The following is a 15,043-nucleotide window of genomic DNA, read 5'->3' as shown; positions in this document are numbered from 1 at the left end:
GGGACGACGACGACGACGACACACCATATGGGGTGCTGGGATTTGAACAAACCTCATCTGTCCTGGGTTTGCTGCTTGCAAGGAAAACACCCTACTGCTGTGCTATCTCTCTAGCCCACCATCTAAAGATGAACAAAATACTAACAAATAGAATCCAATAATTCATCAAAAAAGATTATATACTATGACCAAGTAGGATTCATCCTGGGCATGCAAGGATGATTTAACATATACAAGTCAATCAACAAAATACACTATATCAATACAGGAAGAAATAAAAACCATATGATCATATTGACAGATGCAGAGAAAGCATTTGAGAAGATCCAGCACCTATTCATGACTAAAAAAAAAACAAACTCTCAACAAAATAGAAATTAAAGGAACTTCCAATATAATCAAAGCATTTACCATAAGCCCACAGAAAACATTATACTCAGTGGGGGAAAACTTAAAGCTTTCCCCCTTGAGGCCAGAAAGATAGCATGGAGGTAAGGCATTTGCCTTTCATGTAGAAGGATGGTGGTTTGAATCCCGGCATCCCATATGGTCCCCTGTGCCTGCCAGCGCCAATTTCTGAGCCTAGAGCCAGGAATAATCCCTGAGCACTGCCGGGTGTGACCCAAAATCCAAAAAGAAAAAAGAAAAGAAAAAAAAAAGCTTTCCCTCTAAGATTAGTCAAAGACAAGGCTGCCCACTTTCATCACTTCTATTTAAAATAGTACTGGAAGTACTTGCCATAGCAATTAGGCAAGAAAAAATATCAAAGACATCTAAATAGAAAAGGAAGACATTAAGCTCTAAGTATTTGCAGATAACATAATAGATTTAAAAAATCCTAAAGACTTTTGAAGAAAGCTTGTAGAAATAATGATTTGTATAGTAAAGTGGCAGGCTACAAAATCAATACACAAAAGTCCATGATTCTCCTATACATAAATAATGAAAAGAATGGGCCGGAGAGATAGCATGGAGTGGAGAGAGGGTGTTTGCCTTGCCTTGCATGCAGAAGGACAGTGGTTCGAATCCTGGCATCCCATATGGTCCCCTGTGCCTGCCAGGAGCGATTTCTGAGCATAGAGCCAGGAGTAACCCATGAGCGCAGCCGAGTGTGACCCAAAAATAAACAAAATAAAACAAAAAATAATGCAAAAAAGATATACTTAAAAAAGCCAAGGGACTGGGGCCAGAGCAATAGCACAGTGGTAAGGGTATTTGCTTTGCACGTGGCTGATCCAGGATGAACCTGGTTTGATCCAAGGCATCCCATATGGTCACCCTAGCCAGGAGCGATTTCTGAGCACAAAGCCAGGAGTAACTCCTGAGCATCACTGGGTGTGGCCCCAAAACAAAAAACAAACAAACAAAAAAACCAACCAAGGGATTGGAGCAATCATCCAGCAGACAAGGCATTTGCTGGGCCCAGAGAGATTGCAAATAGCTGATCCAGGACCAAAGGTGGCTGGTTCGAATCCCGGTGTCCCATATGGTCCCCCGTGTCTGCCAGGAGCTATTTCTGAGCAGACAGCCAGGAGTAACCCCTGAGCACCGCCGGGTGTGGCCCAAAAACAAAAACAAAAAAAAAAAAAAAAAAAAAGAAAAGAAAAGAAAAGAAAAGAAAAAAGAAAAGGCATTTGCTTTTACATGTGGCTAACCAGGGTTCAATCCCTAGCAACCCATATGGTCCCTCAAGCACCACCAAAAATAATCCTGAATAATCCAGAAGTAACCTTTGAGCACTGCCAAGTGTGTCCCTTCCACCAAAAAATAATACTATTTATAATTGTGTCCTAGAAAAAACAAGTACCTTGGAATCAATGTAATTGAAGTGGGGAAACACCAATATGTAAGAAAACTACAAAATACTACTTAAAGAAATAAAAGATGGTATGAGAAAATGAAAACACATCTGTTCATGATTGAAAGATTAACATTACTAAAATGTCAATACTCTCTAAAGCATTGTACAGATTCAATGTAATTCTTAAAACAATACCCATAACATTTTTCAAAGAAACAGATCAAACATTCATTAAACTTAAATTTAATAGTAAACTTCCAAGAAATCCTTGGGGCAAAGAAGATGGGAGGCATCACTTTCCCTAATGTCAAACTGTACTACAAAGTATTGGTGGTCCTCACGGAAAAGTTACTCCTGGCTGTGCACTCAGGAATCATTTCTGGGCTCGGGGAAACATATGGATGTCGGGGATCAAACCCAGTTACCAAACTGCCAGGCAAGCACCCTACCCATTGTACTATCTCTCTGGTCCCTGTAATAGGCATTTCTAATTAAGAAATACTATTTTTATACTTTAGAGATAAGCATAACCCATAAAGGTTAAATAATTCTCATTAGACTGTCAGCTAAGAAATGATATAAATCTTGGGCTGGAGCAATAGCCCAGCAGCAGGGGTGTTTCTCTTGCATGTAGCCATCCTGGGTTCAATACCTGGCATCCCATATGGTCCCCCAAGCCTGCCAGGAGTGATTCCTGAGTGCAGAGCCAGGGGTAACCCCTGAGCACTGCCGAATGTTTTCCAAAACCATTCCTCCAGAAAATAAAATGACATAAATCCAAATCTGATGGATGCCACAGCACAAAGGCTTTCTGTCTCAAAGTTGAAAACCCCTAGTAGAGAATCAGACTCCTCTGCAAAGCTGATAGGATCATGACCCTACTTTAAACCAGACCTTACTAATATCAGATACTATAACTTTTCCCTGAGGACCACCAGTACTTTATAGTACAGTTTGACGTTAGGGAAAGTGATGCCTCCATCTTCTTTGCCCCAAGGGTTTCTTGGAAGTTTATTATTAAATTTAAATTTGGGGCTTGCCTGCGCTAGCCTTGGACGGACCGCGGTTCGATCCCCCGGTGTCCCATATGGTCCCCCAAGCCAGGAGCAACTTCTGAGCACATAGCCAGGAGTAACCCCTGAGTGTTACCGAGTGTGGCCCAAAAACCAAAAAAAAAAAAAAAAAAAAATTTGGGGCTGGAGAGGTGGCGCTAGAGGTAAGGTGTCTGCCTTGCAAGCGCTAGCCAAGGAAAGACCTCGGTTTGATCCCCCAGCGTCCCATATAGTCCCCCCAAGCCAGGGTCAATTTCTGAGTGCTTAGCCAGGAGTAACCCCTGAGCATCAAATGGGTGTGGCCCAAAAAACAAACAAAAAAAAATTAAATTTAATGAATGTTTGATCTGTTTCTTTGAAAAATGTTATGGGTATTGTTTTAAGAATTACATTGAATCTTTGATTCAATCTTTGATTATTTGCCTAATCTAAAACTTTCGACTAATCTATGGTACATATAATGTTGAAAACCACTTTTTAGAGAAGCTCTATTTTCCTTAAGATACTCTTCTTCTGGGGCCGGAGAGATAGCATGGAGGTAAGGCATTTGCCTTTCATGCAGGAGGTCATTGGTTCGAATCCTGGTGCCCCATATGGTCTCCCGTGCCTGCCAGGAGCAATTTCTGACCTGGAGCCAGGAATAACCCCTGAGCACTGGCGGTTGTGATCCAAAAACCACAAAAAAAAAAAAAAAACTCTTCTTTTTTTTTTTTTGGTTTTTGGGCCACACCTGGCGGTGCTCAGGGGTTACTCCTGGCTATCTGCTCAGAAGTAGCTCCTGGCAGGCACGGGGGACCATATGGGACACCGGGATTCGAACCAACCACCTTGGGTCCTGGATCGGCTGCTTGCAAGGCAAACGCCGCTGTACTATCTCTCCGGGCCCAAGATACTCTTCTTCTGTTTTCATATATATTGTTTCTGGGACCATTTGGTGGTGCTCAGGGGTCACTGATGGCAGGGTTCAGGGGATCATATGAGATGCCAAGGATTGAATCACTTTGGCTGTGTGTAAAGCAAGTGCCCTACATGCTAACTATCTCACTAGCTCCACCTTAAGATGCTCTTGCTATATCCCTAATATTAATGTCTCCTAATAACAAAACAAAACAAAAAGGCTTAAAAGAGGCCGGCGTGGGGCTGGAGAGATAGCATGGAGGTAAGGCGTTTGCCTTTCATGCAAGAGGTCATCGGTTCGAATCCCAGCGTCCCATATGGTCCCCCGTGCCTGCCAGGAGCAATTTCTGAGCATGGAGCCAGGAGTAACCCCTGAGCACTGCCGGGTGTGACCCAAAAACCACAAAAAAAAAAAAAAAAAAAAAAAAAAGAGGCCGGCGTGGTGGCGCTAGAGGTAAGGTGTCTGCCTTGCAAGCGCTAGCCAAGGAAGGACTGCGGCTCGATCCCCCGGCGCCCCATATGGTCCCCCCAAGCCAGGCGCAATTTCTGAGCGCTTAGCCAGGAGTAACCCCTGAGCATCAAACAGATGTGGCTCAAAAAAACAAAACAAAACAAAACAAATATCTCCTAATAACTACACCAAAGCTAAATTATTGTGTTTCCAGTCTCAAACCATTTGTAAAAGACTATGTCATATTTAATGGGTAAGGCTGTATTTCAAAATCTTAGAAGCCTTTTGTTTGTTTTTGGGTCACACCCAGTGATGCTTAGCAGTTCTTACTCGTGGCTCAGGATCACTCCTTATTGTACTCAGAGTACCAAATGGAATACTGGATATTGCACCTGGGTTGGCTGCAGGGAACACAAGTGCCCTGATTGCTATACTATATTCCAGTTCCACAGAAGCCTGTATGAACTGTGTAAACAAAAAGCATATAGAATTAATTTTTTAAAAAGCACATATAAAACTATTCTCTTAGGGACCAGGAAGGTGGCGCTAGAGGTAAGGTGTCTGCCTTGCAAGCGCCCTGGGGTCCCATATGGTCCCTCCAAGCCAGGAGCAATTTCTGAGCACATAGCCAGGAGGAACCCCTGAGCGTCAAACAGGTGTAACCCCCCAAAAACAAACCAAAAAAAAAAAAAAAACTATTCTCTTAAACAGCTTTGCATATATATATATATATATACATACACACATATGTATATACATATACATATATATGTATAGATACATATAATGTGTGTATATATGTGTGTATGTATATATATGTTTTGTTTTTTTAGGCCACACCTGGTGACACTCAGGGGTTACACTTGGCTATACATTCAAAAATCGCCCCTGGCTTGGGGGGACATATGGGACACCAGGGGATTGAACCGAGGTCTGTCCTAGGCTAGCACGCACAAGGCAGATGCCTTACACTCTGCACTACCGCTCTGGCCCCTGCATATATTTTTTATATTTCAAAATCAATATTATGCCTTTAAACCATTATTTTTTTTTACCTTTTTCTTGCCTGTTACTGTCCATTCTTTGAGTACTTCATTGGCACTACCTGTAAAGAGAAACCAATGATGATAATTTTCTTCCCACTATATGATAATCAAGCAAGAATTAGTGGCCCTGTATTTTTAACTGACAAATAATTTCCATATTCCTGAAAGGAAGATCTCACTGCACTGAGCACTGGCCAAGGTTGGCCCTAGTGGTCTCTAACTTGCAGAGCCTGGGCAGTACATGTATCCTTGGTCAAGCCCAAGCACCTGAGCACTACTTGTACTGCCCAAAACAAAACAAAATCCAGGATTTGATCCCTAGCACTGGTAAGTGCATCCTGAAGACCACAGTGCTGGGCCCAAGCTCTGCTGCACTCCAGTCTAGTCTACTGGTGGAAGTAACTGTAAGGACCCATGAGCACTGACTGGGAATCCTAACCCTCCCAAGTTTATTCTTTCCTTTTCTTTTTTTTTTTTTTTTTTTTTTTTTTGGGGTGGGGGAGGATTTGAGCCATATCTGGTGATGCTCAGGGATTACTCCTGGCTCTTTGCTCAGAAATTGTTCTGGCAGGCTCGGGGGACCATATGGGATGCCAGGGATTGAGCCCGGGGCCATCCAGGATTGGTCATAAGCAAGGCAAACGCCCTCCCTACCACTGTGCTATCATTCTAGCCCCATATTATTTCCTTTTTTAAAAAATAAATGTATTTAAACACTGGTTTACAGAGTTGCTCATAATAAGTTACTTCTAATACAGTACTAACCTCACCATCAGTGTAACTAACAGTTCCTCTATCATTTTCCCCAAGCTTGCCCTTTGGCAGATATGAATAATTTACTTAATATTGTTTGTTACAACTAAATGGTAATAGAATTATAAAAAAATTTGGTTTAACTAAGCTACTTATTCTAGTTATTGGTTTTGTTTCTTGCACTTAGGTGGTTTCTATAATAATTTCACATCTAATTTGGTGCATTCGTACTGGGATGTTAGTGTTAAAAACCGTAAAGGTGTCGCATGGCCCCAAAACATGTACATGTTGAAATCCAGAACTTTTTTTTTTTGGTTTTTGGGTCACACCCAGAAGCACTCAAGGGGTTACTCCTGGCTCTACACTCAGAGGGGACCATATGGGATGCCAGGATTCAAATCACCGTCCTTCTGCATGCAAAGCAGATATCCTATCTCCATGTTATCTCTCCGACCCCAGAGATCTAGAACTCTGAGGATCTGTGGAACTGGGATGATGAGCAGACAGGCAGTGTCTACAGTCAGTGTCTGCAGATCATGGATGGGCATGGTTACAGGAGCTTCTGGAAGTATGGAGGTGCAGGAGATGGGGGGGTGGATTAGCCTGCCTGATTTCAAAAAGACTCCAGAGATCTCAGCCCCAAAACTGGCATACCTGGAGCTTTTGGCTGTTAGGTGTCTCTGCAAATTAGTAGAGAAGTACCTAAATCAGTGTGGCAGCGGTTATGAGGTATATGTGCAGCTGCCAATGTTCCAGCAGAATATGGGACATACTTCTCCCCCAACCCCAGAGGCATCAGCTAGGGAGATGGGTATACCTATGAGTTTTTGTGACTTCGATTGCTTCTCTTTCAAGAATTAAATGAGTTTATGGCCCCAAGTTTTTTTTCTTAAATTTTTGTTCAACCCAACTCCAATGAAGTCCATCACATGACATTTTAAATACCATTAGAGAACATTCTGAATATAATGACAGTTTTTTTGTTTGTTTCTTATTTAAAATATAAACATTTTTATTTTTATATTTTCTTTGATTTTTTTAGGTCACACCTGGTGGTGGTTCTAAGCTCAGGAAACACTACTGGCAGGGCATAGGGGGACCATATGGGATGCTGAGGATCAATCCCAAGTTGGCTGTGCACAAGACAAATACCCTATCCTCACTACTATTGCTCTGGTTCCACATATATCATAAAACTTATAATTGGAATCACTTCAAAAACAGAGTTATCTTCAAGATGTATTTTAGAAGGGTGTGGATTCCTGAGAGCACTAGTGGGAGGCTGGAGGAAGAGCCTGTAGTCTGTACTTGATCTTCCCAAACATAGTATTAGTACTATAGAGTGATAGTAATTAAAACAACACAGCATTGGAATACAGATAGACTCGCAATTCAGTAAAATAGAATTGAAGATCCTGAGACAGATTCCTCAGGTATATGATAAGTTAATTTCCGATAAAGAAGCAAAAATATGATATAGAGTAAGGAAAACCTCTTCAACAAGTTAAGAAAACTGATCAGCAGGGACAGAGCGATAGTACAGCAGTAGAGCATTTGCCTTGGACGCAGCTGACTCAGAATAGACCTGGGTTCAATTCCTGGAGTCCCGTATGGTTCCCCAAGTCAGGAGTTGGTTTTTTTTTTTTCTTTCTGTTTTTGCTTTTTTAGTCACACCCGGTGACAGGGGTTACTCCTGGCTATGCGCTCAGAAATCTCTCCCACTTGGGGATCATATGGGATGCCAAACCGTGGTCGGTCCTAGGCTAGCACAGGCAAGGCAGATGCCTTATCACTTGTGCCACCCTCTCCAGTCCGTTTTTGGTTTTCTGGGCCATACCTGGTGACACTCAGGGGTTACTCGTGGCTATATGCTCATAAATTGCTCCTGAGTTGGGGACCATATGGGACATCAGGATCAAACCAAAGTCCATCCTGAGTCAGCTGTGTGCAAGGCAAGTGCCCTACCACTGTGCAACCTACCGCTCGGGCTTCAGGAGTAACCAGAGTGTCATGGGGTGTGCCCCCCCCCAAAAAAAAAAGCCCAAAAAAGAAGAAAAAGAAAACTGATCGGCTATGTTCATGAAAATGAACTCAGATCTCTTTCTAACATCATGCACAAAGAACAAAACAAAATGAACTAAAGGGGCCAGAATGATAGCACAGTTGGTGGTAGCAAGTTTGCCTTGCAAGTGGCTGACCGGTTTGAATCTTCGGTCTCATATAGTCTACTGAGCCCACCAGAGTAATTCTTGTATACAGAACCAGGAATAACCCTTGAGCACTGCCATGTGTGACCTCCCAAAAAAAATAAACAAAAATAGGATTAAAGACCTTGATATCAGTTTTGAAACCATAAGGTTCATAGAGGAAAATGTAGGAAGATTTCACCATGATACTGAAGCTAAAGGCATCCTCAAGGGTAAAGCACGCTGATCAAGTGGAAGAAAAGATAAACAAATGGAACTACATTGAACTAAGAAGCATTTGCACTTCAAAGTAAACGATGATATGTGACAGTGCAGTGGTAGGGCATTTGCCTTGCACGTGCTGACCCAGAATGGACTTCGAAAACGATGATTAGGATATAAAGACCACCCATGGAATGAAAGAAATTATTCACCCAAAGCCCATCTGATAAGGGTTTATAAGATATATATGTATAACATATATGGGTATATAAGATATGTAAGGCATGGATAAAGCTTAACAAGAAAAAAGTATCCAACCCCATCAAAATATGGGGAGAAGAGATCAACTGAAATTTCCTCAAAGAAGAAATACAGAAGGCCAAAGGCACATGAAAAAATATTCCACATCATAAATTATCAGGGACATATATGCAAATCAAATAACAAAGAGATATTATCTCACAACACAGAAACTGGCACACATCAAAAAATAACCAGTGATGCCAGAGATACAGGGAAAAAGGGACTCCCCTTCACTGACTGCTGTTAGGAATTTCAACTGGTCAAGCTTTTTGGAAAAAAATAGGGACATTTCTCAAAAATCTAGAAATTAAGTGGCCAGAGGAACAGTACAGAGGGTGGGGTACTTGTTTACACATGGCTAACCTGGGTTCAATCCTCGGTATCCCAATATGAGCCCCTGAGACTGCCAGGAGTAATCCCTTATTATGGCTGGAGTTGGCCCCAAAATAAGACAAAACAAATTCCTAGAAATTAAGCTTCCAGTTTCCAAATTTTTCAATTCCATGTTCCTGGGTTAAGAGCCCAAAATACAATGCAGAAAAGGCATCTGCGCTCCTATGTTCATGACAGCACTATTCATAATAGTTAGACTTTGGAAACTATCCAAGTGTTTGAAAACAAATGAGTGGGTAAAGAAATTATGGTACCTCTATACAGTGGAATACTGCACAACTGTTAGGAAAAATGAAGTTATGAAATTTGCTCATACACGAAGAGACATGGAGAGTATTATGCTGAGTGAAATGAGTCAGATAAGAGACGGAGAGACAATGAATAATCACATTCATCTGTGGGTTATTAAAAAAAGTAGTATGAGAATAACACCCAAAGACAATGGAAATGATGTGGGGAGTACAGTTAAGACAGAGAAGACATCACTATGACATTAACAGTTGGAGATAATCTGAACAAGAATTAAGAGATGAATGGAAGTGATCTGCATGATACCCTTTCACCCCTTCAGTAATAGTGTTACAAACCATAATGCTTAAAAAGACAAAAAAGGAGGGGCCAGAGCAAGAGCACGGTTGTAGGGTGTTTGCCTTTGTTCGATTCCTCGCATCCCATACGGTCTCCTGAGTGGTCCCCCTGAGCATTCCATAGGGTCCTTGGCATCCCATATGTTCCCCTGAGCATTTCATATTGTCCCCAAGCTAGCCAGGAGTGATTTCTGAGCACAGTCAGGAATAGCCCCTGAGGGCTGCAGGTGTGCCCCCCCCCAAAAAAAAACCCCCAAAAAACAGAAAATAAAAGAAAAAAGGAGGGAGGAAGGGAGGGAGGGAGGGAGGGAGGGAGGGAGGGAGGGAGGGAGAGAGAGAGAGAAAGAGAGAGAGAGAGAGAGAGAGAGAGAGAGAGAGAGAGAGAGAGAGAGAGAGAGAGAGAGAGAGAGAGCAATGCAAACCATGGTGTCTAAAAGAAAAAAAAAAAGAAGGTGGGGGAGCAAGAGACAGAAATTGACAGAGATAAAGGGTCTGCTATAGAGGCAGGCTGGGAGTGAGGGGTATGAGGATGGAAGGGGTAACTTGGAAAACTGGTGGCAAGAAATGAATACTGGTGAAAAGGTGGATGGCAATGCCCAGAGGTTACTCCCGGCTCTGCATTCAGGAATTGCTGCTGGCTAGCTTAGGGATGATATGAAATGCTGGAGATAGAACATGGATCTGCTGCATACAAATCAAATGATTTATCCACTGTACCCTGTATTTTTTAAAGATATATTTTAAAAGTATGCTGGGTCAGAGACACAGAACAGTGAGTCTGGGGTGCTTGCATTGCATCAAGTTGATTTCTAGCACCACATATAAGTAACCCTAGTCCCACAAAAATGATCCCTGAGAACAGAGTTAGAAGTAAGCCCTTAGGGGCCGGGCTGTGGCGCTAGAGGTAAGGTGCCTGCCTTGCCTGCGCTAGCCTTGGATGGACCGAGGTTCGATCCCCCGGTGTCCCATATGGTCCCCCAAGCCAGGAGCGACTTCTAAGCGCATAGCCAGGAGTAACCCCTGAGCATCACCAGGTGTGGCCCAAAAACAAACAAACAAAAAAGAAGTAAGCCCTTAAAATTGCCAGGTATGGACCTAAAACAAACAAACAAAAAACAAAAGAAAATCATGTCATGTTATCATAATATGCCATCATATTTATGAAACACAATTTTCCAGATTTCATAGGGGTGGGGAATGTGTGGTTCATATGCCTATTGGTAAATGCCGGAACAGACACATCTGTTTTTTGTCAGCTGCCCGAAACGCTGACCTACAAATAGTGTTACAAATTTCCAAATGGCCCTTGTCAGAAAAAAAAAAAAAAAAAAAAAAAGATTCCTGCCCTTTGTATTAGTCTAAAGAAATAACTATTTGAAGAAACAAACATACACCGATTTCCAAAACTGAACAAGGATTACCTTCCATGAATGCTTGTACTGTTCTGTCCACACAATTGTCAAAGTGCTGTAAAACCAGGATGATTTCATTATTGCTCTTATTGGGAACTATTGCACGCACAGCATTTATCTGCAAAAGATGACAGAGTCATTTAATTCTAATATCACTTTGCAGCTAAGGTCTATTATATAAAATAACAAAAAAAGTGAAATTTCATTGTATGGGGGCCTCCTGAATGAGATTTGGAGGTTCATTGCTGGGGTCTGAAGATGTGTTATTTTTCAGGAAGCACTGAGGTGGCAAGGGCCACCAGGGTCATCCTAGGAGCACTTAGGGGCCTCCTGATTATATCCAGTGATGTTTGAGAGGTCACAGGGATCAAACCCAGGTTAGGCATCCTGGTGTTCTATGTTCCCAATTGGCATATCATTCTTTTTGTTTATGGGCCACACCCGGCAGTGCTCAAGGATCAATCCTGGTAAACTCAGAGGATCATTTGTGTGAAAGAGATTGAATCATGCGAGGCAAGCTGTGCTATTGCTGTGCTATCGCTCCAGCCCTCAACTGTGACTGAGCAGGAGTACATATAATCATCTTCTTGAGAATGACTTACAGTTGATGACAAAGAACATAAAAATTAATTTCAAGGACGTGGAGTTGTCAGTAAAGCGGTAAGGCATTTGCTTTGCATGTGGCCAACCCAGGAAGATCCCCGGCATCCACATAGTCACCTGAGCCTGCCAGAAGTGATTTCTGAGCACAAAGTCAGGAGTAAGCCAAGTGCCACTGGGTGTGGCCAAAAAGAAACAAAAATAGTAATTTCTAAATGCCAGAGAGAAAGTACAGTGGGTAAACTCTTGCATATGAGCAATCCAGGTTCAATCTCTGGCATCCCACAATGAGTGTATCCCCTGTCCCCACAAAAATTAATCTCAAAACTTAAAAAACCAGAAGCATTCGAGAAAACAGAGAAGTAGACAGAGTGTTTGCCTTGCACACTGTGCTCAGTACTTGACACCCCATACCCCCCATACACTGCCTGAGCACTAGTTGGCAAACTCACCCCCGGAAAAGATAAAAAAAACTTAGGGGCTGGAGTTTGCCTTGTGTCCCCTACCCCAAATCCTTAGAAAGGCAAAATATTTTTCTTTTTTTTTTGGTTTTTGGGCCACACCCGGCAATGCTCAGGGGTTACTCCTGGCTGTCTGCTCAGAAATAGCTCCTGGCAGGTACAGGAGACCATATGGGACACCGGGATTCGAACCAACCACCTTTGGTCCTGAATTGGCTGCTTGCAAGGCAAACACCGCTGTGCTATCTCCCCGGGCCCAGAAAGGCAAAATATTTTTCAAAATAGAAGGTATATTCAGGGGCCAGAGAGATAGCGTGGAGGTAAGGCACTTGCCTTGCATGCAGAAGGACAGTGGTTTGAATCCTGGAATGCCATATGGTCCCCTGAACTTGCCAGGAGCGATTTCTGAGCATAGAGCCAGGAGTAACTAACCCCTGAGCGCCGCTGGGTGTGATCCAAAAACCAAAAAAACAAAAACAAAAACAAAACAACGGTATATACTCTATTTTATCTTAAGAACGGTTTAATTGAGGCATGAGTATTAAATTAGCATCAACATTTCCTTATTTTTTAGCATACTGGAGAGCAAGATGGAAAGTTTAATCAACTACCTATATTAACTTAGGGGGCTGGGGTGATAGCACAGCGGTAGGGCATTTGCCTTTGCCTTGCGGCTGACCCAGGTTCGATCCCCAGCATTCCATATGGTCCCCAAGACAGGAGCGATATCTGAGTACATAGCCAGAAATAACTCCTGAATATCACTGGGTGTGGCCCAAGAAGAAAAACAAAAAATAATAACAGTATTTTGCGCAGCATTTTCAAAACATATTAAATTTCTATCATTTAACTGCTTAGAAGGATTTTAATGAAATTATATAAATTATCAACACTTCAGGACAGCCCATTAGGACTGATTCCTGAGTGCACAGCCAGAAATAATCCCTGAAAACAGCCAGGTGTGGTACAAAAAAGCAGAACAAAACAAAACAAAAAAATTTCAGGCACATATAACACTCATTTTGTGAATTTAATAAAATAAAGTAGATGCGGGGCCAGAGAGATAGCATGGAGGTAAGGTGTTTGCCTTTCTTTTTTTTTTTTTTTTGGTTTTTGGGCCACACTCGGCGGTGCTCAGGGGTTACTCCTGGCTGTCTGCTCAGAAATAGCTCCTGGCAGGCACGGGGGACCATATGGGACACCGGGATTCGAACCAACCACCTTAGGTCCTGAGTCGGCTGCTTGCAAGTCAAACACCGCTGTGCTATCTCTCCGGGCCCAGGTGTTTGCCTTTCATGCAGGAGGTCATTGGTTCGAATCCCGGCGTCCCATATGGTCCCCCGTGCCTGCCAGGAGCAATTTCTGAGCCTGGAACCAGGAATAACCCCTGAGCACTGCCGGGTGTGACCCAAAAACCAAAAAAAAAAAAAAAAAAAAGTAGATGCAACTGAAGCTCCCATGAAGTCCATCACCAATTTCATTTCTCTCCAGACGTTTTCACTCTGAATTTGGTATTATTTTAATAGATTTTTTGCACTTTCTTGATGTATGTATTCAATAGTCAGGATGGAAACATTATATACAGTTAGCATTGTGAAAGCTGTCAGTCATGTTTTATCTGTCTAGATTTAATTTGCCTTTTGCACATAAGTTCTTTAATTTTTTTTTTTTTCGTTTTTTTTGGGTCACACCCGGCAGTACTCAGGGGTTACTCCTGGCTGTCTGCTCAGAAATAGCTCCTGGCAGGCACGAGGGACCATATGGGACACCGGGATTTGAACCAACCACCTTAGGTCCTGGATCGGCTGATTGCAAGGCAAACGCCGTTGTGCTATCTCCCCGGGCCCTCTTTTTTTTTTTTTTTTTAAGTTCTTTAATTTTTTTTTTTTTTTGGCCATACCTAAGGGATTTTGGGGGCTTACTACTGGCTCTGTACTCAGGGATTAGTCCTCGTGGGGCTCAGAGTACCATATAGGTTCTGAAAAATAAACCTGGGTCAACTGCATGCAAGGCAAGCACCCTACTCATTGTATTACTGTTCCAGCCCCCATATTTTATTTTTTTTGGTTTTTGAGTCACACCCAGCAGCGCTCAGGGGTTAGTTACTCCTGGTTCTATGCTCAGAACTCAACCCTAGCAGGCACAGGGGACCATGTGGGATGCCAGGATTTGAACCACCGTCCTTCTGCATGAAAGGCAAACACCTTACCTCGATGCTATCTCTCTGGCTCAATAAGCCCCCATTTAAAAAAATTTTTTTATTGTTTTTTTTTTTTTTTTTGGATCACACCCGGCAGCACTCAGGGGCTACTCCTGGCTCTGTGCTCAGAAATCGCTCCTGGCAGGCACAGGGGACTATATGGGATGCCAGGATTCAAACCACCATTGCTCCTGGGTCGGCTGTTTACAAGGCAAACGCCCTCCCACTGTACTCTCTCTTTGGCCCCTATTTTTGCTACATTTTTTATTAAATTGCAATTTTTTAAGAATTATTTTCAAGAACAAAAACAAAAACAAAGAAAATTATTTAGGGGCTAAGCCTTGCCTGCGCTAGCCTAGGACAGACTGCAGTTTGATCCCCGTGTACCATATGGTCCCCCAAGCCAGGAGTGATTTCTGAGTGCATAGCCAGGAGTATCATCGGGTGTGGCCCAAAATGCAAAAAAGAATTATTTTATTGGGGCAAGTAGGGAATCTGACTTGTATACAACTGACCTGGTTCAATCCCTGGCACCCTATATGGTCCCCTGAGCACTACTAGGTATGATCTCTAAGTACAGAAACAGGAGTATTGCTGGGTATGACTCAAATACAAAAACAAGAATTATTAAATTGCTTTACTCAGTGCCTAAAATATTTACAGCATATATACAATAAAA

General features: G+C 42.5%; 1 protein-coding gene across 1 annotated transcript in view; it reads right to left on the bottom strand.

Moving 5' to 3' along the window:
• The window catches only part of SPATS2 (spermatogenesis associated serine rich 2), an 82,116-nt gene that overhangs the window by 48,636 nt on the left and 18,437 nt on the right, over positions 1-15,043 (bottom strand). The window contains exons 3-4 of the mRNA XM_049783654.1: positions 11,113-11,221; positions 5,257-5,306 (exon numbers count right to left, since the gene is read on the bottom strand). Of these exons, the coding sequence (XP_049639611.1) occupies positions 5,257-5,306; positions 11,113-11,221 (159 nt within the window). The remainder of the gene's footprint in view (positions 1-5,256; positions 5,307-11,112; positions 11,222-15,043) is intronic.

The sequence above is a fragment of the Suncus etruscus genome, chromosome 11 (genome assembly GCF_024139225.1).
Source record: "Suncus etruscus isolate mSunEtr1 chromosome 11, mSunEtr1.pri.cur, whole genome shotgun sequence".
In the NCBI taxonomy this organism is placed as follows: domain Eukaryota; kingdom Metazoa; phylum Chordata; class Mammalia; order Eulipotyphla; family Soricidae; genus Suncus; species Suncus etruscus.
The sequence above is the reverse complement of the archived record's forward strand: the minus strand, read 5'-3'. Positions and strand labels throughout refer to the sequence as shown.